The sequence below is a fragment of the Lolium rigidum genome, chromosome 4 (genome assembly GCF_022539505.1).
Source record: "Lolium rigidum isolate FL_2022 chromosome 4, APGP_CSIRO_Lrig_0.1, whole genome shotgun sequence".
NCBI classification, from domain to species: Eukaryota; Viridiplantae; Streptophyta; class Magnoliopsida; order Poales; family Poaceae; genus Lolium; species Lolium rigidum.
The window spans coordinates 180,634,168-180,644,500 of record NC_061511.1 but is presented as its reverse complement, the minus strand read 5'-3'; the positions used below and the strand labels follow the sequence as shown (position 1 = coordinate 180,644,500).

At 48.5% G+C, this 10,333-nt stretch overlaps 1 protein-coding gene across 1 annotated transcript; it reads left to right on the top strand.

Annotated features, from left to right (window-relative positions):
- The first annotated feature begins 2,239 nt into the window (after positions 1–2,239).
- LOC124647862 (GDSL esterase/lipase At1g71691-like) lies at positions 2,240–5,475 on the top strand. Its single transcript, XM_047187724.1, has 4 exons — positions 2,240–2,573; positions 4,427–4,800; positions 4,887–5,136; positions 5,249–5,475. Exons 1-4 carry the CDS (start codon positions 2,240–2,242, stop codon positions 5,473–5,475), a joined length of 1,185 nt encoding a protein of 394 aa, XP_047043680.1.
- Positions 5,476–10,333: the final 4,858 nt, after the last annotated feature.

Genomic DNA, 10,333 nt, shown 5'->3' with positions numbered 1-10,333 from the left:
AAATGTTTCAGGTTGTCTATCTTTGGTTGGCACGAACCACCTTCTGTTCACACAGATTACATCGCAAACTGATTTTGTGAGTTTGTGTTCTCACTACCATGATATTACATTTTTTCATTTTCTTACATAAGTTTTTCCATTTTCCTGTTATTATGTCAGTTCCGTCAGATTGTACAATCAAACTATTTCAATAATCATTTGATTGATAATTTGATTAATTACTTTGTAGGCTGATCAACTTTTATCTTCGTTTTCCTTTACCATGTTTTAGGTTTTGTGGTACATGCTGGTTTCAAAATATATGTTGATTTTTTTTTCAGTGCGTATAGAACAAGAATTCACACTTTTTATCATGCAATGCCACCAAAATATAGGTAAACTGTAATGAATAGCAAAACAACATGTCTGATTATGTCTGCTCTTCCTGTTTCGAGAATAATGAAGTTTCATTGCCTGAAGAATTAGGCAGGAGGGAGTTGAGCTGTCGTTTTTTACATCGATCATGGACGTGTGGTGTCCTGCTTATCAGATCATATCATGTAAAGCTTGTAATAACATCGATCATGGACTGTTATCACAAGGACGTCTGATGTCGCCCTCAATGGTTGCACTAACCTGCTCGATGTGGCGGCGGCTCGCTCGCTGGTCGACGTGACAGCGGAGTGGATGAGGCGGTGGATTCTCCGGCGGATGTGCCAGTGGAATGGAGATGAGGCGGCGGCGGCCTCGATCGCTGGTGTGGCGGCGGTGGCCTCGCTTGTGTGCGTTGCTTCCTTTTGGTCTGTTGCTGGGCTGGGCCAAATACGTACTAAATTTAACTTTTTCCCACTTTTTTTACATCTTGCTGGGCTGCTGGGCCGCTCAATCCTAACCGTTGAAGAAATCATACCTCTCCATTTTTAGGAGAGGTAAAAGGTACTGTAAAACAAGCCTCCGATTAACAGAAAGATCACCGCCCAGAGCTAGCCCTTCACGACATGTGGCCTCTAGTTTAGCCGGGTCTGAAATTCCCTGAACAACCAGAACTGAAGCACCCAGACCTCTGTTCCCATGTTCGAAAACTGCTGCATCAACATTTATCTTCACGTACACTATTGCTTGACGGTGCAATACATGGGCTCGCCGGAGCTGCTATGTGTGCCAGTGGCCGAGGCTCTTTCTTCGAATGAAACAAATTCAGTGTAGATGGATAGTTCATAATGAAACCATAGACAGATCAGTGGCTTTGAAAAATTTCTTTGTGAATTGCCTTTCTCGTAGCACTCCAGATTGCCCATAACATAATAATTACCTTGATGAAACTCTCATGTGGCAAATGTTACCATCAAGAAAAATTACAAATCCTTGTGTTGCCACATTGGTTTATAACTTTATTGTGATATGCTCGATTTACCTCTTCATTAATGAAAACCTAGACGAGTGTTTCCAATCATTTGTCGTTGCAGCTCAAAAAGGGCATCCAGGCGTCGTGGCCACGTTCCGATGGTGACAAACTAAACCTGTTGGAATTGACTGATGTGCTAGTCTCTATAAAAGTATTCTGATCTTGCTTGGTACATTTGTCTTCCATAGTGTTGTCCGCGCCTTTCTGCTCGGTACTCGTTGAGGATCTTGCTGGGTGGTCTGCCAATAAATCCTCTATAGTTTTCTTGATTGTCACAAGTATGATTTTTGTTGCTCTTAATATAACTTATATTGGTCAAAACTGATGCACAAAATCGAATCTGACCAGACAATATTTCCTCGAGAACACTCTTCCTTCAGGTTGTGTCATTCCAGCATAGCTTCAAATGGGCCAAACGGCCCAGATACTCTCAAGTCTTAGTGAACATGGACCGGGCCTTTTATATTTTACTGTGCGCCCAGCAGGCCCTCTACTGGTAGTTACCCACAGAAACGCAAAGGCCATACTTCCCTTGACAAATCACAGGCACACAGTGTACTGCAGCTCGCCAGCTGCGGTCGGCCATTGTTTTGTGCTGCCACCACCGTCGCCCTCGCGTAGTCGCGAGCACGCGCCCCAACAGCGCCCCATTTACTCCTCCATCTATCTCCATGGCAGCAAGCAATGGCAGGAGCCGCATTTACTCTTTCCCTCATCCACCCACCAACCATCCCCAAAACCCTCTCCCCTTCGCTCTCCCTCTATATACGACGCTAGCTACGCTCCTCTTCTCCCACACTGCACACTCCTGCCACACCTAGCTTGGAGTAGCTGGCTAGCCAAGCTCTACAAGCCATGGCCTCCACGGCGACGACGGTGCTCCTTCTGGTGCTCCTCACTTGCGGCGGCGCAACGGCTCAGGTGTTCCCCCGGCCGCTGTTCCCGCGCGCGCCGTGGAACTTCACGCTCCCGACGGGCCCCGGCGACACCGGCGGGAGCGGCGCGACGACGACGGGCGGGGGACCGTCGGTGCCGGCCATGTTCGTGTTCGGGGACTCCCTGACGGACAACGGCAACAACAACGACCTCAACTCGTTCGCCAAGGCCAACTACCTGCCCTACGGCATCGACTTCGCCGGCGGGCCCACCGGCCGCTTCTCCAACGGCTACACCATGGTCGACACCATAGGTGCGTAGCTAGCTATGCAGCATGCTCTCATGTGCATCTCTCTCTGCTAGTGTTTCTGGATTGCTTGAGAGCTAGCTGGTTACAAGTAATTTCATCTCACAACAAAGCCACAAAATTCTCTGCTATTTGCATAAAATATCATGTGTTTTTTCCCATACAAATGGAACTATTTTGTTTCTAGCAGAAGTAGCAGATCAGCGGGCAGGTAGTGTGCTTCTTCTGAGCACTATTTGCTAATTTTAGTACATCCTAAGATGAGCTTGTCATATGGCAAATAACGCAATGAAGCTAGGGCGTCAGGAAACCCGTGATCTAACGTGTGGTACTGCCATACTGGTATGGTACAGCAGGCTAGGTTGGGTTTTCGGTCCTTCCCATGTTCGACTTGCATACAATAAAAATAGGAATACTGATGTATTTTTTAGTCTTTTTGTATACAGATGTGTTTAGTCTATCTGTTCCTGGAAGAATGTTCTTTAAATTATAGAGAAGTCGTTATCACTAGCCAGATTGGTAGTAGTATGTGGTGACCATACTATTAAATTGAACTCATTACTGCTTGTTTTAGAATCTATGTATGCAAGTTGTTAACGTACTATGCATGCAAAATCCTTAGAAACATTAATAAACTTTTGCAGCTGGTTTGAGGAACTGGATATGGTTTGATGGAAATATCGGTACCTTTCTCAGGGTTTCTAGATCTAGAGCATATATACTCAGTAAACAATTATTGACTAGTATGAAGGAGTCCCCCCCCCCCCCCCCCCATCGTTAGGCTAGCCAGCTCCTCCTCGTTTTACTTGAAGAAGCTATCCGTGCATGTACTGTTAGTCCCTTTCTCACATCTTTCATTTGGAATTCAAGCAAAGCATGCATAGTGCATAGTCCATTGCAAACAAATCTAAATTGATTAGATCAATCTGGCTATATAATTAATCTAGGAGTACATAAGCACTGGGATACTGTAATAGTGGCATAGCTTGTAGTACCAGTACTGTTGCATCGTGGTAATAACTACTGACCGGCCTCCTCCATGTGCACATTCAAGTGAATGACAGAGAGAGAGACTGTGTAGGAGTAGATAGAGAAAGAGAGTAGGTGTACTCCAGATTGTTGGTGTAGGGAGACGGAAACTACATTACAAATGTAGCTCGAGCTACATGTACGACGTTTTTTTAGAGGTTTTAAAAGTTGTATTGTTCACTATTTCAGATTTCCACTTTTGTTATTTTTGCACAGCTACAATATAAGATATTTTGAGATGGAACTTTGCACGTTTATAAAATACATCATTACCTACGTCTACATTTCCTTGTATTTTTTCAAATTTCAAATGCCATTTTCAGTATTTTAAAATGACAAGCTACATATAACTCGATCTACAACGCCAACACCGGGGCGTAGAGAGAGCATTCCTTGGTGTAGAGATAGGGAGAGAGAGAGGGACTCCACACCTGTACTAGTAGGAAATAGTGTAGCACGGCGGTACTCAATTTTCCCCGGGGATCATAATGCCTTGCAATTGATCAACACATACAGTGCACATGATGCGATGAATTCAGCTAGTAGTCAAAACGTGTATGGTACCCACTGGCTAGGGTGGCGTCAATGTTTCCATGTGATCCTAGCCAGGGCTCCTAAATATGTAAGGTGGTAATTAAATGCCTGCTGCATACGGTCGAGGTGTGTCCCCGCCAACAATTCACCACAAAATAGGGTTACAACTAACTGCGTAGTAAAATCTTTGGTTTACAGTACAGAATCAACCCCAACAAATCTAAGTTAGCTGGAGTACATAATTGATCAGAACAGCTTCATTGATTAACTCAAGCTCTTGTTGTGCATGGACGCAGCTGAGCTTCTCGGGCTGCCCCTGCTGCCGTCCAACACCGAGGCCTCCGACGCCGACAGCGGCCCCGGCGCCCTCCAGGGCGTGAACTACGCGTCGGCCGCCGCCGGGATCTTGGACAACACGGGGCAGAACTTTGTGGGTCGCATCCCGTTCAACCAGCAGATCAAGAACTTCCAGACGACGCTGAACCAGATCAAGGGGAAGATCGGCGCCGGGAAGCTGTCCTCCTCGCTGGGCCGCAGCATCTTCTACGTGGGCATGGGCAGCAACGACTACCTCAACAACTACCTGATGCCCAACTACAACACACGGAACCAGTACAACGGCGACCAGTACTCCACGCTCCTCGTGCAGCAGTACACCAAGCAGCTCACCGTAAGCTAGCGAGCTCTTGACAGTTGACACCCGATGCAATGCAGGCTTCTGATTCTTTTGCGTCTCTGAAAACAAAAAATGGGCAGAGCCTGTACAATCTGGGGGCTAGGCGGTTCGTGATCGCCGGGGTGGGTTCGATGGCGTGCATCCCCAACATGCGGGCGAGGAGCCCGACGAACATGTGCTCGCCGGATGTGGACGAGCTCATCGCCCCCTTCAACAGCAAGGTGAAGGGCATGGTGAACACCCTCAACGTCAACCTCCCGCACGCAAGGTTCATCTACATCGACAACTTCGAGATGATCTCCGAGATCCTCAGGAACCCATTTAACTACGGTGCGCACTGTTAAACTCTGCTGCTGATCTGCATATACAGTAGTATCTGCACTGCAGCCTGTCGAAGTGTTAACTGACGGCCAGTGGCTTGTGCGAGCATGCATATATGCAGGGTTCAGCGTGGTGGACCGCGGGTGCTGCGGGCTCGGGAGGAACCGCGGGATGATCACCTGCCTGCCGTTGCTGCGGCCGTGCCCGAACCGGAGCACCTACATCTTCTGGGACGCCTTCCACCCCACCGACAGGGTCAACGTGCTCCTCGGCAAGGCCGCCTACTCCGGCGGCACCGACCTCGTCTACCCCATGAACATCCAGCAGCTCGCCGCCTGGCAGCCGTAGGGGGACCGGACGGGGACGCCGCCGGAGTTTCTTACTTTTCAAGAGGAACTAGCTTAGCTAGCTACGTCGTGTTCTGTGAGTGTGTCCAGCTTGGATCTGGAGAACCGTGTGTTTCATCGTCTGTTCAGTTGTTTTTGATCCATCGATGATATGAGTGTGTAGTGGTGGACCGGTAGTACGCGTAGTACCTGTAATAGAGATCGATCCACCGTTGTGGCTTTCGTCGTTCTAATGATAAGTTAATTGCTTTTATGGATTGTCTGACCTAGATAGAGTTGTGGTCTTGAGAAAGTCGTGAACTTGAAACTAATATTAAGGGTATTCGAACAAGTTTTTAGAGCATCTCCAATATTAAGGGTATTCGAACAAGTTTTTAGAGCATCTCCAGCTGAAAATTCGGATATAACAAACACTGGATTGAATGTAAAAAAGACGTGGGGGGCAACATTTTCCTAGTCGCACCTCAACATTCGCCGATAGTTTCAAAAAATCGTCTTCCCGCTACACAAAAGCATCGCCAAAGTTCGGCGATCGGATCAGCCACATTCTGGCGATCGAAACAGAAACTAGAGGATAACAGCCTCATCAACGGTCCCGTCCTGAGCCTCGTCTGGCGCGGCATCGGCCGACGAAGCATCGACGTCTGACGGTGTCGCAGCGGCGGGAGTAGACGTCGAAGCGGAGAACGAAGCAGCCGACGGGGGCCGGAGGATGTCTTGGTGATGGGCGTCGTACCAAGCCCTCGTCTCCTCGTCCATCTTGCCATCGTTGCTGCCGATGAGGAACGCCAGGTCGGTGTTCCTCTTCTTCGCCGCGGAGGTTTCCTTGAGCAAGGCAATCCGGACGCCCTGTGTTGTGGGTATACTTTATGGGTATATCAACGACATGACCTAGATCCGGCAAGCCCGGGTGGCCCACAGGTGGTGATGTGGCATGCGGCCCATCGGGCGGCCCAGTTGTTGTAGATCATGATGGATGAAGTCCAGCCCAGGAGACAGGAGCCGGATCCTAACCGACCTACGAAGGAGGCCGGATCCGTGAAGGTCCATGAAGTATCCGGATCCAGTACGACAGTGATGGAAGGCTGATCCTTGACGTGCACGGCAATGTAATATTCCGTAGTTAGGCAACTTGTGTTCCGGCTAGGACTCTCCGTGTAAACCCTAGATCCGGGCGCCTTTATAAGCCGAATCCCGGAAGCCCTAGAGGCACAACCACAACTCATTGTAACAACGCGAAAGCGCCCATATAATTCCAGATAAGCAACAGTAGGCCCTGTCCTCGAGCAGGTGTTCCGAAGCTGGGTAAATCGCGTACCACCGTCCCGAGGACTCTCCGCCCAACGGCCCCTACTTCTTTCTCCCCTCGTGAGGATCCCTCCTCCGAGGTACCGTTGAATAGGCAACGACACCCTGGTTGGCGAGCATCTCCTTCCACCGCACGTCGTGCTTGTCGTCCCTCCCGGCGGCGTGCGCCCTCGCGTCGGCCCAGCACTTGTCGAAGGACGCCTGCAACCTTTCGGCTGGATGGCCTGCCTTCTTCATCTCTTTCCGCTTCTTCTGGCCATGCTCGGGGCGGCCGCCGACGAGGCCAGGGCTGGATCGTTGGGGTTGTACTGCTCGCCCTTCCCGAGATTCTTGCGCACCTCCTTCCACTTCTCGCACTTCTCGATGCGGGCGAAGACGTTGAGGTACTTGAACGTCTGGCCGTCGGTGTCTTCCGCGTACATGTCGAACGCCCGCTGAATCTGCAAATACACGTCGGCGAATCAAGATTATCTCGGCGATCCATGGTCGACGGAGGAGCCACGGCGAGTGAGCATACCTTGTCTTCAAAGTCGTGGCCGCTCACCGGGCATTCGTCGATCTCCTCCGGTATGCCGTGCACTTGCTGCACGCCGCCTGAATGATCCCCCAATAGGTGCCCATTGCCTTGTCGCCGCATACCATGACCGTCTTGTTAAAGTATGGATCGACGAGTCTACGCTCGTCGAACGCCAACTTGACCCGCTACCAATACGTCTCGAAGTTTTGATTCGCGCCGGTGATGCCGTTCATGGAAATGGTCTTCCAAGCTTCGGTGATGCACCTTCTTTGCCCATCCATTTGATCCGCAGCTCGGCCGACGGCGAGTTATTCTTCCTTCTCTTCTTCCCCTTGGTCGACGCCGCACTGGGTTAAGGCGCTTCCTCTTCTTCGACGTCCTGGTCGAGGTCGGCATGTTCATCTTCTTCGTCGACGTCTTGGGTACCGTCGTTTTGATCGTCGATGGCACCCCGCGACGCGACGGATTCCGTCGCCCTTGCCTCCTCTTGTGTGAAGAAACCCGGGCTCGACGCGACGGCCATGGAGCCCGACGTGATCATCTCGTGCATCACTCCGTCATTCGGCAGCGGCATCCCTGGGTTGGAGAAGGAGAGCGGCCCACGACGGAGGGCAGGCGAGATGCCCTCGTACATCGCACCATCGTACGGTGTCGGTGACGGCATAAACCCCGCCATTCCAGCGGTGTAGGTGCCTGATACGTCTCCAACGTATCCATAATTTCTGATGTTCCATGTTTGTTTTATGACAATACTTACATGTTTTGCTTGCACTTTATGATGATTTTATGCGTTTTCCGGAACTAACCTATTAACAAGATGCCACAGTGCCAGTTCCTGTTTTCTGCTGTTTTTGGTTCCAGAAAGGTTGTTCGGGCAATATTCTCGGAATTCGACGAAACGAAGACCAAACATCATAATTCAATGATGACCCACAAGTATAGGGGGTGTATCGTAGTATCTTCGATAAGTAATAATGTCGATCCCAACGAGGAGCAGAAGGTGTTGACAGGCAGTTTCGATGAAGGATTCACTGTAAATGCTCACAGACAAGTATTCGGGGGTTTTGATGTAACGGATGAATAAAGTACGAGTAAGTAAAATGCGAGAGAAATAATTGCAGCGAGTGGCCCAATCCTTTTTAGCACAAAGGACAAGCCGGTTTGTTTACTTATAATGACCAAACGTTCTCGAGGACACACGGGATTTTAGTCTAGTGCTTTCGCTACATACGAGCTGATTAATCTTCATTGTTTTGATAAGTGTTGTGTGGGTGAACCTATGCTAATGTACCGCCCTTCCTAGGACTAATACATACTTGTGATTATACCCCTTGCAAGCATCCGCAACTACAAGAAAGTAATTAAGATAAATCTAACCACGGCCTTAAACTCTGAGATCCTGCGATCCCTCCTGCATCGATATACCAACGGGGGTTTAGGTTTCTGTCACTTCGGCAACCCCGCAATTGGCAAACGAGTACAAGATGCATTCCCCTAGGCCCATAAATGGTGAAGTGTCGTGTAGTCGACGTTCACACGACACCACTAGAAGAATAACACCACAACTTAAATATCATAACATTGAATATTACTCAACCATAGTTCACTACTAGCATTTAGACTTCACCCATGTCCTCAAGAACTAAACGAACTACTCACGAGACATCATATGGAACATGATCGGAGGTGATATGATGATGAATAACAATCTGAACATAGACCTTGGTTCAATGGTTTCACTCAATAGCATCAACAACAAGTAGAAATCGGTATCGGGAGAGTTTCCCCTATCAAACAATCAAGATCAAACCCAAATTGCTACGAGCGGTGACGATGTCCAGCGGTGGAGATGGCGGTGATGATGGTGGAGATGATGATGATGGTGATGGAGATGATGTCCAGCTCGATGGCGGTGACGATGGCGTCGATTTCCCCTCCGGGAGGAATTTCCCCGGCGGATTCCTGCCCGCCGGAGAGCTCTTTCTCTCCGGTGTTCTCCGCCCCGCGAGGCGGGGCTGTAACCCTTCGTGAGGATTCCTCTCGTGGCTTAGGTCTTCGGGACGAAGGGTTTCGCGAAGAAAAGGAGGCGAAAGAGGCCGAGGGGCTCCACACCACATGGTGGCGCGGCCGGGCCATGGGCCGCGCCACCCTATGGTGTGGGCCCACCACAGGTCCAGTGGCTCCCCCTTCGGCTTCCTCCGTCATCTGGAAAAATAGGATTTTTGGTAAAACTTCCTTCCACGAGTTGATCTTCGGAAATATTGCATCCTGACGGTGCTTTTTCCAGCGAGAATCCTGGCTCCGGTGCTCGATCTCCAAATAATCATGAAACATGCAAAATAGATGAAATAACATAAGTATTGTGTCCCAATATGAAATATATCAATGAATAACAGCAAATTATGATATAAAATAGTGATGCAATTTGGACGTATCAACTCCCCCAAGCTTAGACTTCGCTTGTCCCCAAGCGAAGCCGAACTCGGTAAACAGGACCACATGTTTATGGAGTGAAGAGTCGATAAATAAAATACGGACAAGAAGCATCATATTCATTCACACAAGACATTATAGTAAACAACTTCCTCATATAACTCAACTTGAAACAAGTATAAGGTAATCACAAATAAAGGTGCATAAGAAATCATAATTGGTGATTGCAAACTTTGTTCTTGGTCAGAGAACATTTAACAGATTATATTCATCTATTGAGCAGTGCTCTCATATTAAAGCTTATGGTAAACTTGCATACTTAATCATATTAATCATTGATGACTTTCAAAGCTATATTCATCCAGGTAAAACTTGTACTAAACAAGAAAGAGTAAAGACATGATGAAGCAAATCACAATATAATAGTTTGATCACAACAACTCAAATGCTTGCTTGAGATGGAGGGAAATAGGTTTCTTGACTCAACATAAAGTAAAAGACGAGGCCCTTCGCGAGAGGAAGCGAGGGATTAAATCATGTGCTAGAGCTTTTTCAGTTTTGAAATCATATAAAGAGAATAAAAGTAAAGTTTTGAGAGGTG